Source organism: Microtus oregoni, unplaced genomic scaffold (genome assembly GCF_018167655.1).
Source record: "Microtus oregoni isolate MIOR12 unplaced genomic scaffold, Mior012 000049F_ref0000343, whole genome shotgun sequence".
In the NCBI taxonomy this organism is placed as follows: domain Eukaryota; kingdom Metazoa; phylum Chordata; class Mammalia; order Rodentia; family Cricetidae; genus Microtus; species Microtus oregoni.
In genome coordinates this window covers 6,222,349-6,237,314 of record NW_024543223.1, presented here as the reverse complement: position 1 = coordinate 6,237,314, position 14,966 = coordinate 6,222,349, and the positions used below count along the sequence as shown (strand labels likewise).

The 14,966-nt window shown below is 53.1% G+C and overlaps 1 protein-coding gene across 1 annotated transcript in view; it reads left to right on the top strand.

Moving 5' to 3' along the window:
- The first annotated feature begins 1,899 nt into the window (after nt 1–1,899).
- The window catches only part of Sorcs2 (sortilin related VPS10 domain containing receptor 2), a 379,314-nt gene continuing 366,247 nt past the window's right edge, over nt 1,900–14,966 (top strand). The window contains exon 1 of the mRNA XM_041636558.1: nt 1,900–2,450. Coding sequence (XP_041492492.1) covers nt 1,959–2,450 — 492 coding nt within the window. The 5' untranslated portion in view covers nt 1,900–1,958. The remainder of the gene's footprint in view (nt 2,451–14,966) is intronic.

Sequence of the window (14,966 nt, the reverse complement as noted above, 5' to 3'; positions counted from 1 at the left end):
ACCTGTATTCCAGGCCTGGACAGTCTTGTCTCTTCATGGGGGGGAGGGGGAGGCTTGACCAAGTGTCTGTGACCTCAGTCTTGGATAGGCAGTGATGGCCAGTAGTGGCTTCCATCCCTGTCCCCTGCCCCTGGCTGGGTCCATCCTCCCGGAGTTGAGTTCCTGAATGGAGTAATATTCCAGAACCCCATTGCCAGGTGATAAGAGGCATGGGTGGTACAAAGACGCCATCTTGGACCAGAGCACCTGGGTTGGAATTTGGCCCCTGTCAGGCACTGGATAGGAGACTTCAGGCTGCAACTGAACTGAGTGTTTTCTCACTTGTAAATGGGGACAGTTCTATCCACTAACTGTCCTGGTCATGAGGTGGCATATGACAACTTGCAGTGGCAACTTATCAGGCACGGAGCATCCCAAGAAAATGTCCAACACATAGTAGGTGTTCAATCGTCTGTAATAGTCGGAGGCTTTCTCTTATTACTTACAAGCTTTCCAAAAAATTAAAATACAATAAAGCCAAACTTAGCCAAAGTTGGAGGAGACTACAGAAATGGTGGCTTATAGTTGTGACTTGGAGCCCCCTTCTCCCAGCTGGGACAGGTCCCATGGGAGTCAGCAGCATTTCCTTCTAGTTTCCCATCCCTCCCTACCCCTTCTTCCCCACACTGACAGGCTTCACCAGCCTTTCTTTGAGAGACCAAATGCTGTCTCGCTGTGTGCCCTCCCTCCTTGCTTGGCTTTGGATGTCAGCTCCTGAAATTTTCAGGTTGGAAGTTGACATCAGGGTGTAGCCTGGGCACATTCCACAGGAGAAGGCCTTTTTGGACACCTGGCAGGGGCTCCAATCCTGCTCAGCCCAGGGCCCAGGGGCAGCCCTGACCAAGTGGCCTCTGCTGCTCAGGAACTCCTGGAGAGGGCACTGGAGTGTCAACCTTGGCAGCAAGCTCAGAGTTTGCTGGGGACTTTGTCCTCCACTGGTCTTGGTTCTCTGGAGTGAAGGGACCCAGAGGGCAGTGTGGTGTGACCCGGACCCGAGCTGGAGAAGAGAGGAGGCAAGGCTCACCTGCACTCCTGGCCTTGTTTGGAGGGCTCCTGCTTTATGCTCTCAAAAGCCCGTCTGGATGGCAGAGGGGATGGTAATGATGGCTGTTTTTAGAAACAAGAAATGAAAGCGGCCAAGTGACTTTGGGAACTTTGTGGGCTCTGGATCTAGTTTCTACGTGCTCTGTGGTGGTCTGTACCATCTGGCTGGGACCTCTCTCTTCTCTGTCCTCGCCTGGATTCCCTACACAGGTGTAGTCTTCTGCTCAGGGGCTCCCCCTGGGGGTGGGAGATAAAGGGCGTGCCTGAGATATAGCGTTGGTCTTGGGGTGTTACCCCAAGACTCCTGCACAGTTCTTAACTGTGAACCGCTTGGAGCATCTCTGGTTTTCGTGACTCTCAGGCATCCCCCCTGAACCTCTCCAAAAGTGCCCAGAGGAGGCGCTCTCACCACTTTTGATGATGGGCAGCTCTGAAGTTGTTTGGCCTCTAACCAGGCTACTTGGGTGTGGCCTGTCTTTCTTTGTTGCACCCCGTTGTGCCCCAAGTGCCTGGAACTATGGCTGGCCAAGTGTAGAGGCTCCATAACCTCCCGAGAAAGGCAGGGAGAATGGAAAGAGGGAGGAACGGGAGGATCTAGGGTGAGCTTGGGAGTCACTGTGAGGGAAGGAAGGGGGTCTTGGAGGTGTGATTGCGCTCAGGACATCCTGGTCTGGCCCGGCCCAAAGCTGTGGTGACTCGCGCGCAGCCGGCAGGTGGCGGTGTTCCCTTGGCTGCGTGGCGGCTTTGAGTCCCCTCCTCCCGCGCTCCCTCCCTCCCGGCTTCTTTCTCTGCGCTCTTGCTCCAGCTCCCAGCGCCCTCCCGCTCTCCCGGCCGCGGTGTCGCCCGCACCGCACCGCCGCTGCCTACCGGCGACCATGGCGCACCGGGGAACCCCAAGCGCCCCGAAGCGTCCTGGCCTCACCGTGCTGGCCCCGAGCTCCCATGCTCCGCCGCCGCCGCGCTGGCCGCGCTTGTGGCCGCTGCCGCTGCCTCTGCCGCTGCCGCTGCTGCTGCTAGTGCTGGTGGCTGCCTGCGGGGCGGCGGGGCGCTCCCCCCAGTCCGGGAGCCTGGGTTCCAGCGTGCAGGTCACTCGGCTGCTGCACGCGGGACGCCCGAAGTCCGGAAATCGCGAGGATCCACAGACACTAGGATCCGAGCCCAGCGCTCCGGGTCAGGGTCCGGGTCTTGCTTCGGGTCCCAGCGCAGATGGCGTCCCAGCTCCGGGCAAGGGGCGCAGGGCGCGGGCGGCGCCTGTGGCCAGTTCTGCCTCGCGCGTGCAGGTCTCGCTCATCAGCACGTCGTTTGTGCTCAAGGGGGACGCGACACACAACCAGGCAATGGTGCACTGGACAGGAGAGAACAGCAGCGTAAGTGACCTCCGCGCGCCCCCTGCCCTGCCGGGACACCTCTGGATACTCAGAGACCACCACAGTCCCTTACTTCCGGACCACCCGCGGTCATCCCTGATGGGCATTCTTGACGACTTGGGGGACTCGGGTCACCTCGGCGGCGCCCCTACTGGCTTTTGGCTATGGGTACTTTTGGAAGGGTACTCAGATTTGTGAGACTCAGTCTCGCTCATATGGCATTCCCGGAGATCTGGGGACCCCAAGCATCATTGGCTTCTAGATCTGGGCTATGGGGAAGTCCCTAGAGTCTTTCGGATCCGGGCAGCATGACTCCAGGTCCTTGAGGGCCACCCGACTCTGTGCGGCGTGGATGGTGGGTCACCCACACACTGCACTGCACCCAGAGGCTCCAGCGTGCATCTCTGGAATTGCTGGCTCTGGAGTCCTTACGACCCGATCTACGCTGATTTTGTGGTCCAGGATATCCCTGTCAGTTTCATGCCCTGTTCTAAGACTCTTAATTCTAGGATTGTTCCTCGTCGTGTCTTTGGTCCCCCGGGACTTAGGGGTGTTTAACGTTATTTAATGTCGTGAGATCTTCAGCGCAGGGTGCCAACCCCCTGCCTTTCTCCCACACCTCTCCCTCTGGATGGAGAGCTCCAACATCGTTCACCCTGTTCACCTAGACCCGTTCCTGTTTTGGTAGTGCACCTCAGGGGCTTTGTTGTTCCTGGTTAAAGACCATAGTCCCTCTGTCCCCTCTGGGCTGTCGCAGGTGTATGCACACCAGTTTGCAAGTTTGTGCTATTCAGGGAAGTGTGTTTTCATGAAGGGGAGCTAGAAATCTCTCGTCAGTGGCCTGTCCACTGTCCACTCACACTTTCCACTTTCCCACCCCCAACCCCAGTAACTAACTCCACCTCTTCTCTTTATCTTCCAAGTTTCGGGGGAAATACATAGGACCAAAGTCCCTGCATGTACTGGGGGTGCAGTGGGCGGGTCTCCTCTTTTGGACGTCGGGGGCTGCAGACAGTTTTACCCCTGTCCCGTCTCCTAGCACTCTTGGTGACTGCTAGGAGGCTTCCATTTGTGCTGGAGAAGGGACAACCATGTGGCCTTGACTGGCCCAAAGCCCAGTCCTGCTGGCCCCTTCCCCACTGGCTGACTGTGGAGGATGCAGGTGCCTTCACTGGCCCCTAGTGAAAGGCAACTCCGGGAAGACTAGCAGCCCTCAGAGGGCAGAGCTAGTGCTGTGGCTGCAGTTGGCCAGCAGGGGGCAGTTAGGGTGCTGATCAGAGCGCCTTAGGGAAGGTGGGGGCTTCTCCCAAGAAGGGTGTGGAGGTGTTCTGCTGTCCTTCTCACCTGAACTGGAGCACGTCCTCCGACTCTGGGTATGTCGCTGGTCCCAGTCTTTCAGGGCTGGCTGTACCTGAAGATAAACTGTATCCTCTGTGCCTTAGGCTATTCTTCAGGACCCAAAGCTAGCCAAGAAACCCAAAAAAGAATGGAACAGAAACCCACTGAGAGTAAGCTCCATGCATTTGGAGTGTTGAGATTGATGATCCAACTAGCTTACTCTTGCCGCTCTGTTGATTAGCTTCTTGAGAAGAGGGCATGCAAGAAGAGAGTGAGACACTGGGTGGGTGGGGGTGAAGGGTCCACAGGAGAGAGGACCAGCTGCCTCTAGGTTGGGTTTGTGTCCAGCAGAACCCCTTCTAGTCTCAGAGCCTGGCCCCTGAGTGACCTCCTTGGAGAGTTGAGGATGGAGAATGACGGACCAAAGAACTGGGAAGGAGACTTGAGGGACGCTCTTCTGGAGCCATTATGACATGGGGCAGATGTCAGACGTGGACAGTGGGGCCCAGCCTGGTCCTTAGCCGACACCTAGCTGAATGTGTGTGGGACCACATGGAAACAGTGCCTAAGCATCTGAGTCGAGCCTTCTCTCTTCTCCTCCCTCACTGCACTCAGCCAGGGACCATAAGGAAGATGGGATGGGATTCTTTCCAGAAAACCTGGCCACCCGTGGCTGGACATGTGCTCAGAGGTTTACCTTGCCCGAGAAAACCCAGGAATGAAAAAAGATGGGCGAGTGCCGCCTCTGAGAGCCGCCCCAGTAAACTGGGCCCTTTAGACGTGGCTCTCTCAGATCTGATTGTACACAGCACATTCTTGACGCATGAAGTGTCTTAGAAGTGCCCTGCTCCCTCCATGCTCAAGGTGCAGTGGCAGGGACAAAGATGAGAGGCAGCACTTGGCAGCTGACTGGACGTCTTGCTCAAAGCCCCGCCTCTGTGAGCTTACCGGAGACTGGAGCAGACCAAGGGACTCTTTGCTGAGTGCTGTCTTTATGAAGTTGCCTTCTGCTGCTCGCTCCTGCCCTCTGCGGATGTGGTCCACAGCAGAGCCTTGGCTTTCTCCTGTCAGGTGCTTTTTTCAAAAGAAGAGCGCTGGGGGAGGGGCACAGCCTCTTCAGAAATGGCATTAGAGCGCATCCCGCTAAGGGATGGGCTGAGGGATTGCGGGACTCAAGCTGATTCCCAGACAGTCCCTGTCACTGCAGCTCAGGGAACATATGTGAGTTTTCCTCGATGCTTCCAGCTCCCATGGAGATAGGGACAGGGACTCGCTTGGAAGTTCAAACAGGGCCTCTCCAGCTGACGTTTATCTGTGGCAACACATTGTTGTGTGCGAGATGAATGCTTCATGGAAACCGACCACGGTTGCCTTTTGAGAGACCCAGATTGGCCTGTGCACACAAGGCCCTGCGTCTCCACTCTGCCCTTGGAGCCAGCGAGATTGTACGAAGGCAGGAAATAGAGCAGGTGCTGGGCTCCACCTGAGGGTGGCAGTTTCTTGTTAGCCTGGTAGGAGTGTGAGGTACTGTTTGGGGGGTGGGGGATTGCTAACTTTAACTAAGCACAGCCCCCAAGCTCCTTCCCATAAGTCACTTGCATTGCAACTTTGACTCATGGTCCCACTTGGACATGAGCTTCCCACAGCCAGGTCCCATATCTGTACCTCAGACTGACGGTTTACCTCCATCCTGCCTGTCTCACCCTGTGCTGTGTCTCCCAGTAGGGGTCGTGAGTGTTCACAGGTATTTCTGGGCAGATTAGGCACACTCCACCCCAGGCAACTGGTTGGAGTCCCTACCTGTGTCATTTCGTATAAATGCAGAGAGCCCAAGGCGGATCAGAATGTGGGTTCTCTGTTGGGAGGTCAAAGGCAGGCTACCTGCCTTGATTTTTTGTACAGAGGTATCATGGCCTATGTCTGAATTGTATAGGAATTCGGTCATGACCCCTGCTGCAGGTCAGATTCCTTGAGGGCAGGTGGATTAGTTTGCTCTAGTTTTGTGACATGATAGCATGGACCCTTAGACAGCAAACTCCTTTTGTCCCTTTGTGCTTGCACCTGGGATGGGAGCATTCCTTCCGATTGGGACATCAGTATTGGCTATACTGGTTATTGGGTTATAAGGCCACCTTGACAGACTCATTATAATGGAATCACTGTTAGAAGCCCTACTCCAGATCTACTCAAGTTTGGATGTCCCGGATTAGGACTTCAACTGAAGGATTTTGGGGGAGGGGCTGACACAGTTTGGGTCCCCTTGTCATCCTCAGAATGTCACACCTGGACCTCAGAGTCATCTGGTGGGAGAGATGAGATGGCCGTAAACTGGCAGATATGAGAGGGGAGAACAGCAAAGAAGAGGTGGCCTCAGGCCCGGCTCAAAGGATGAGTGGGGAGAGCAGATGAGAGAGGGACAGCCCTAGCAAGACCTGTAGGTAGGAATTTGAAGGTCACAAGTGCCCTGTAGAGACACTGGATGCCTTGTGTGGGAGCAGAAGCCCGAGGAGAAAGCTGGGAGGAGAGTAAAGTTTGCCCATGTCCCCCAGATGTGTACCCGAGGAGGCCATGGCGGTGTTGGGTTGGCGGATGAATAAGCTTTGGAGCCTGCTGGGCTGTGTGTGTCTCGGGTCTTGGATCCTAGGATAGATGGAGGGGATGCTCTGGGCCTCCGTCTTTACCATGGAAAAGGGGACTTGGCTGGGCAAGAGTCAGATATTCCATGTGAAATGCATAGCTCAGAGCATGGCATGTAGCCAGAAGTCAGCATGATACCCAGCCTGGGTGTGGCCAGAAAGGCTGTAGGAAGGGTACAGGGTTGAGGCTAGTGGGACTGTGTACTGTGTGGGTTGTGCCTGGGCTGTTCTGGGGAGAGTGAGCCTGAGGAAGGCGTCCAGGTAAGAATGAATGGTTTCCTGTCAGCCTCTCATGGTCTTCAGTGCTGGGCTCTGAGGCTCCGGGTCAGTCTCCAAATGAATGGGTCTTTGCCTGGCACAAAGCTAATTTAGAGCCTTGCTTCCTACAGCTGTGGTTTTGCTGTGTCCAGGTAGAAGCATCTGAATGGCTCCCGAGCATTTGCAAGTTCCTAAGTACAGGGCTCTGGGGAGCCACTATCCTTTTGCTCTGGGCTGGAGCAGAGGTCTGGCTTCCCATGGACACTGAGGCTGACAGCCTGTGGGCACTGAGTATTTGTCCTTGCAGCCACTACCGAGGTGTCCAGTGACCACCCAAGTGAGACCGAGACCAAGGATGCTGTGGCTGATGTTGAGTGTCTGTCACACGGGCTGTCAGGAGCTCGCCACTGGCTTGCAAGCCTGTCAGGACCTTAAGTCTAGTGTCTGGATGAAGAATGAGGATGGAGACAGAGATGCCTGTGCCGTGTGACAGGCGGCAGTCACAGAGCGGTGTGCCGTGACACAGGATCTATAGGGGCAAACCACAGGTGCACACTCTGGGGGCCTCCTGATCTGTGTTGAGGGTGTTCCAGGGTCCCGTGCTGAGGGTGTCCTGGGTTCTGTGCTATGCAGAGTGCCATTATATGGAGAGATCACAGGTGCTGATCACACACCAGAATCTGTGTGTGAACACGACCGTTTGTATCCTGTGTAACAGGAGTTGTGAGGGGTGGTGTGGGAAGGTCATCTCTGGTGACACTGAGAGCCATTCTTGAGGGTAGGGGAGGCAGGCTAAATTTTTCTTTGGGCCCAGGCTGACACTCAGGGAAGGCTTTGCAGCCCTTGTGATGACATCTTCCCATGTAAGCATCTGATGTCCAGGGGGAGCGCTGCAAGAACCCCATGGCCTGCAGTTCATCTCAGCTGTGGGGCCGTCTGAGGAAAATGAAGTCAACGACCATGTCAGTGAGCTACGTGTGGGGAGCAGTGGAGGCCTGGATGGGAGGGGGCGTTTGAGGCTGGAGGAGCTGCAGACCCCGTCCCAGTGCATTCCACCTGAGCCAGGAGCTCTTTCAGGGATCTTCCCAGCTGGGGTCTGAGAGAGACTCTTGGCTCTGGTGGCACTGCTCACTTCTAATGTCCCCGTTGGGTACCTTCTCTGACTGGAGGTGGACAGCTGCCTTCCTTTGCATTTTTCCCCAATGTCAACGGATTGGTGTCACTGTGGACCGAGGTTCTCCTGCACTTTGAGTCACCTTCTCTGGGCCCCTCAGGGCTGATCTGTTCTTGATGCTTCTCAGGGTCCCTAATGGTGCTTGGTGTCACTCTCCCAGTACCTCCTGTAGACAGACCCTAAGGTCCTGTCCTGCTTAGTTCTCTACAGGGAGACCCAGAGTCCAGAAGATCGGCCTCCCTGTGTGTGTGCACGCGCACATGTGTGTGCGTGAGTGCGCATTTGTGTGTGTGTGAGTCTATGTGACCGTGTGTGAGTCTATGTGTGTGTCTCCATGTAAATGTGTTTGTATCTGTGTGTGTGTCTCTGTGTGTGTGCATGTGTGCGCGCGCATCTGTGTGTGAGTCTGTGTGTCTGTGGGTGTGAGTCCGTGTGTCTGTGTATGAGTCTATATGTGTGTTTCCGTGTGTGTGTGTGTGCATTTGTGTGTGTGTGAGTCTGTGTGTGGTGTGTGCTGGACTGGGCTGAATGAAGGGCTCTTGCCTTCAGCTCCTGTGTGCAAGACACGAATGGCCAGTAGGGCCTGGTGGGACTCATGGCAAGCGTCAGCATGTGTGGGAGAATGGGGGTGTAGTCACTAGTGTGAACCCCTGTGTGGTGGGTTCTCAGTCTCTGACCCTGGGGGACCCTGCCCTGTTCTCCAGGATGTCTGCTTGCTTCCCCATTAACTCTGGGCTTTCATTCCTCTCCACACTCAGTCAGAAGCTTGCACCTCCAGTGCCTGTCCCCGCTGGAAGTGTTTACCCATGCACCCAAGCTTTCTTGGGTCTCAGTTTCCTCGTCTGTAACATGGGCAGCAGTGCCAGGTGATCTCCAAATCACTAGCAACTATGGACTCTGTGAATACATTTAATTTATTCACAGAGATGTGGTGAGCAGGACTGAGGAGTGGGAGGACTTGCAAGGCCTAGTGTTGGCACACACAGCTCCCTCTTTTTTTTTTTTTTTTTTTTTTTTTTTTTGAGACAGGGTTTGTCTGTGTTAACAGCCCTAGCTGTCTTGGAACTAGCTCTTGTAGACCATATTAGCCTCGAACTCACAGAGATCCGACTGCCTCTGTCTTCCGAGTGAGTGCTGGGATAAAGGCCTGCGCCACCACCGGCAACAGTTCCCTCTTCTTAAGGCTGCTGTAGGTGCAAGCCTCAATGCCCCAAGGCTCCAGTGTGGACTCCAGCATCTGGCCCAGCCAGGCTCACCCTGTTCCTGTTGTTCTACTTGGGGGAGGACAGAACATCTCTGAGCCTGCTTTTCGTTGGTAAAGTATGGATAACTGTTCATGTGTCAGGCTGGTAGATGGGCCCGGGTACCTGTGGAGCCCGGGCAGCATGGATGGGGCCTAGCCATGTTTTCAATGCCCTCTTCTACTTCGCGGTTTCCCAAGACCTTGGACATCACTTCCTTGTTCTTTCTTTTCTAGCAACAGTGTAGGCCCCAGCTCCCAGGAGCTGTAGACTCGGCTAATATTTGCTGAGCGTTTCTCGTGTTCCTGGCAGGGTTAACTACCAGGGCCGCAGCACGGAGCCCAGGGAAGCAAAGACCTTGCCTGGTGAGATGCTGTGTGGGGACAGAATTCTGCCCAGAGTGTCCTCAGGGCTGTGTGAACTCGTGGACAGGAGAATTTGATTGGATTTCCTGGAGGAGGTGCAGAGGGAACCAGTCTGAAGAGCAAGGAGAAGAGCCTCACCCGATCCGAGGCGGAGACTGGGAAAGCGGGGATATTGAGACCCAAGGGAGGCGAGGAGCTGAGAAGCCTGGGGAGTTCACAGGCAGAGAAGGGCGACAGCTGCCACCAGGGAGCCTGATACGGAGGTGCCAGGACAGCCCTTCAGCAAGGTTCCTGACACACTTCACACACCCACTTCTGCTTTAATGAAGGGCTCTTTAGTCTGCAGTTGCAGAAGGTTCCAGAGCGCATTCTAAAGAGGTCATAAATTAGCTCATCCGCGCACCCCCATAAATTAGCTCGTCCGTGCACCCCTGCAGGGTTAGAGCGCAGCCTGTGACTTGCACAGGCCTCTCCAGAGTTGCCGTTACTCCATGCTGATGAGTTTCCAGTCAGGCCAGGACTTGCCAGCGGGTGATGTAAAGGAGCGCAGAGTTGGAGCGCCTGGGAAACCAGCTGGGTGCCTTCATGGGCGCCTGAGCTTACAGGCTGCCATCTGGTTGGAGCTCTCTTGGGCCCGTACTCTAAGGGGGGATTCCTTATCAACCCTTGCAAGGGGTCCACTTGTGCTTCATCATCTTGAAGGCCCTCTTTGGGTGCTTCAGGAGTCACCAAGGGAGACTGAACCCTGAGAGTGTAATGTCACTAGGACTGCTGCTCAGGGCCTTTATCTTCCCTCTGGGGGTGCAGGGAGCAGGACTGTGCTCTGCCCTCAGGACTTCTAGGCTGTAAAATGTGGATAACAATCTATGTGTGTTAGGTTGGGCTTTGGCCTGTGCATTATGGACATCAGCAGGGTGCACACTTGGATCATTTCGTGGCTGCTTTGACTATGGGAAATTCTTTCAGGGTTTTGTGTGAGTGCCAGCTGGATTCTGGGTATTTGAAAGAAGTCACAAGATGGTGAGGATGGGTAGGCCACCACACAGCTAGTTCATGCAATCACAGGTCTTCCTGGACCTGCCCCACAAGGCGGGAACCTGAAGACACAGGCATCTGGCTCCCAACTTGTGTAGGTGCTGGGTGATGCGGACACTGGGCCTTCTCCACGACACCCTCGGATCGCTGACACTTTGCAGTCCACAGAGTGCTCATCACCCTGAATTCAATTAAGCTCCATTCATCATTTGAACATTGCCTGAGGGCTACCTGAGGGAGAGCAGGCCCTGGAAAGCTAGGGATAAGAAATAAAAAGTCCCCTGTTCTTTGAAGGTGGAAAAGCCCCTTCCTAGTTTGTGCTTCTTTAGCAGTTGGTTGCTTATTTGCACAGAAAATTACAATCATTTAATTAGTTTCTCCTCACACCAGCTCGAAGATCTTAAAATAACAGCACTCTCCTTCCTTACTAATTTTCTAGCAGAAGCAGACGATTTGCTCCAGCGTTGAGCTAGCCTCAACTTGAGCACAGCGCGGCTCTTGCGGACGCCATTTCCTGATGTTCCTGGATAAATCGAGTTCAAACGAAAGCAAGAAAAGAGCCTGGTCAAGTGCAGGCTCCCGTGTAGATCAATCTGAAATCCGAGAGTTCTTTTGGAGTTTTCTTGCCCTTGTGTGTTTTGTAAAGTATTGGAATAGATATTGTTGCCAAGGCTCAGAGGAGAGGGGGCCTCTGCCAGTGAGGGTCACCTCCTGCCTCTGCCTCTAATGTAGCTTGACTTTACTGTAGCATTCTTCTCTGTTTGCAGAGAGCTCTGGATTAGGGACAAAAAAAAAAAAAAAAAAAAAAAAAAAAAAGAATAACCGCAGCTCCTTAGAACCGCCACATCCGGCAGCCTGTGCCCCCTCATTGTATAGATGATACTACCATATCGTTTACGGCTGTGACCAATACACATGCAGTTGTCCTCAGGGCTTGCTGGACACACTCATCCCAAGCACGATTTGAATTTCATTAGTACTGAACACAAGCGCTCTCTCTGTCTCTCTGTCTCTCTGTCTCTCTGTCTCTCTCTCTCTCTCTCTCTCTCTCTCTATGTGCATATATATATATATATATATATAACATGAATGAGAAATCTACACATTTTTTTAAAATAAATATTTTTATTTTTCTTTACTGTGATTTGGGTTGTGGTTATATAACATAAATCATTGTACCTATTTTTAACAGAGCTCAGAGGCATTAGGGCACTTGTGTTGCTGTGCAACCATCTCTACCTTTCATTTCTAGAATGTTCCCCCAGCTGAAGCTCTGTCTCTACTCAATGCTAATTCCCCTAGACCTGGCAGCCATCACTCTGAGTTTGACAGCTCTGGACCTCACATGAGTGGGAGCTATAGTATCTGTCCTTCTGTGATTGGCTTGTTAGCCTCCTGTCCTGTGTTCATCTATGTTGTGACGTGTGGAAGCATGTCCTCTTTAGGGGGCCATATAATATTCCATCGAATGGACCACATTTGTTTCCATTCATCTGACGGTGGGTGTTTGATCATTTCCACCTTTGGCTGAGTGACTGAAGCTGTGAGTGCAGACCCACAGAGCTTCGTTTAACCCTGGCTTCAGATTCTTTGGGCATTTCCTTAGAAATATAACTGCTTGGTCACAGGGTGGCTGTTTAATTTCTGGATTGAGCATGAACTTGAATGGTAGAAAGTCCTTTTTGTGCTGCCTTGAATTTTGATACCTGCCAGGTTGGTGTGCGGCTGCAATCCTCAGAGAGCCTTGAGTGCCTTGGCCTGCCTGTGCCCAGGAAGGAGGGTGGCGCGGCTGTTGCTGGAGCCAGCATGCTTCTGAGACTCCGAACAGAGGTTGTTAGTGAGCCTAGGAAATCTACATCCTTCACCTGTGTGATACAGCACTGGGCTGGGGTAGTGCTGGGCCAAGGGTGGGAACCATGGAGAGCTGGACTTATGTGGTACCGGGTCAAGGTGGGCATCACCATCTTGAGGTAGAGGTATTCTCCAGGTGTTGTGGAAGCTTCAGATCCCATTTCTAGTCCGTGCCCCTTTCTCTTCCTCCTAGCTTTTAGGCATTTTTTCCCTATTGACTTCCTCATTGACCAGCTAAGTAATTCAATTTTCACTCCGTAAAAATAAAGCACTCAATAAAAATCCCTATGTTTTTCTCAATTTATTCCCATCAATACCTCTTAACCCTGCTGGAGTTTGTGGTCTGATTTATCATTTGATGGCCGAACAGGGCTTTTGGGTGTTTGAACCCAGCCATCCCAATACCCTGCTCTGTGATTTGAGGCAGCTTCTGGGTACCACCTTCCTCTGAGTAAGGCCCTGGGGGGAAGCCCAGCACACAGTGTTGAGTTTCCTGGCTTGGTGAGCTCCTTGTCTTGGCATGGGTGGAGGGTTCCTACCTCTCTATGCCATAGACTCCACCCACCTTGGAATGTAGATTTTATAGTTACTGCAAAGTGGATAGGTATAAAGGAGGCCAACTCTTTGTGAAGTTATCAAGACACAACTAATCTCTTTGAAAACACTTGGTAAGAGGTGTGGGAGCTGTCATGATTTTGAAGCTGTTAACAGTGTAAATGACCTTTTGAGATGCAGGACTACCATGACTTGTCTAAAGTGATGGAGGCCCCGGTCCTGATGCTACTGCTGTGACTTTTCTAGTCCAGGGAATAGCCTCATTTTGTACTCTTGAGAATAAAGACGTTGTTTCTTAGGCTAAGGCCATGGCTCTGGAAGACACACACAGACATCTGGGCTGGTGTAGTGCTGGCCAAGGGTGGGATTGGTGGAGAACCGGGCCTCCGTGAAGGCTGTGCTCTCCAGTGTGTGGCAGATGCTCAGTTAACGTCTGCTTATGATGTGTTGCCACAAGAGACCACTGACCCAGCTCAGAGGCCCAGCTGCTGAGCTCCTGTAAGCACAAAGAAATCTCCATCTTATGCTGCAAGGCCCAGGTACACCACTGCAAGGAGCACAGCTAAGAGATGGAGATGGATGTGTCCTACCCAAAGACGAGCCAGGCCAGAGGGCAGGAGCTGCCTTAGTCCTATTGGAGGCTGTGAAGTCAGACTTAGCACAGGCTGTGCCCATTACTGGACCAGCCTCGGCCCTCCTACCTGAACAGGTCAGCCAGGAGCCATTGTGCTCAATGGAGAGAAAACTCTCACTCCCAAAGGAAGTTGGGACGTTTAAATAGTGCCCTTGTCCTCAGCCCCATCTCACTTACGAAAGGCAGAGCCAAGCAGAAAACCCAGGGGACACAGGTGCCTTGCCTTTGACAAAGAGGGTTGACAGAGATCAGAGACTGGGAAGGTGGTGTCGCTGAAGAACTTTCTGGAAAGAGCAAGTGGGAGGATTCAGGTCTCAGGGTTAGCGGCGGGGAGAGACCTTCCACAGAGCACTTTGCTAAGTCGCTTTTCTTCTCCACTGCCTACGGACTCAGCCACCTGTTAAGATGTTTTACTCTTGAATTTTTGAGGGGCCCACCACCCAGCTCCCAGAAAAATCACACCGATGCTTTTACTACTTATAAATGTCCAGCCTTAGCTTGGCTCGTTTCTTGCCCGCTTTTCTTAACTTAAATTATCCCATCTATCTTTGGCCTCGGGGCTTTTACCTTTCTCTATTCCTGAATAACTTTTCTTTCCTTTTTACTCTGTGTGTAGCTGAGTGACTGGCCCCTCTCTTTGTTCTATCTTCCTCCTTCCCCACGTTTCTCCATCTATTTGTCCTCTCTGCCTGCCAGCCCTGCCTATCTCTGCTCCTGCCCCGCTATTGGCCAGTCAGCTCTTTATTAGCCCATCAGGTGTTTCAGACAGGCACAGCAACACAACTTCACAGAGTTAAACGGATGCAGCATAAACAGAGGTAACACACCTTAAAATAATATTCCCCAACAGTCACCCTCATTCCTTCTGGGACACCGCCTTGCGGTCAGCGTCCAGGAGATACCAGCTTTGAAAGTCTGGGGATCCCTCTGTGCAGAAGCCCTTCAGATGACCTCTGCATGACCTCTGGGGCCTTGGCTTCATTCTGTGTCTGGGAATTGATAATGCTATTTCTAGAAGGCTGAAGAGGTGTTCTTCTGAGAGGTAATGATTGAGCACCTCCTGCTTGCACCCCCTCCTACCTCCTCACGTTCTGCGTGTCACCCCACCCCACCATGCAGCCTGGGTTAGGGGACCTCCTGCCTATGCTCTGGTGTGCTGGACTGTGCTGTTCTTGGTGGCCTCCTTGATGAGGGTGGCTTTGGTGGCTGTGCTCTGAGGAAGGGCTCTCTCCCCTGTATGGGGCCTCAGTTTCCCCATCCACTAAGGTGCTGTTGCCCCTGGACTATCAGGGAAGAGACTGGTCACACAGTTGCCAGAAATCATAATTTTCTGGCTTCTTAAACAGGGTTTCACGTGGTTCCATTTTCTTCCCATTTCCGGAGTTGCTCACTTAAGTGAGACAAAGGCCCTCAGCCCCTCATGAAACAC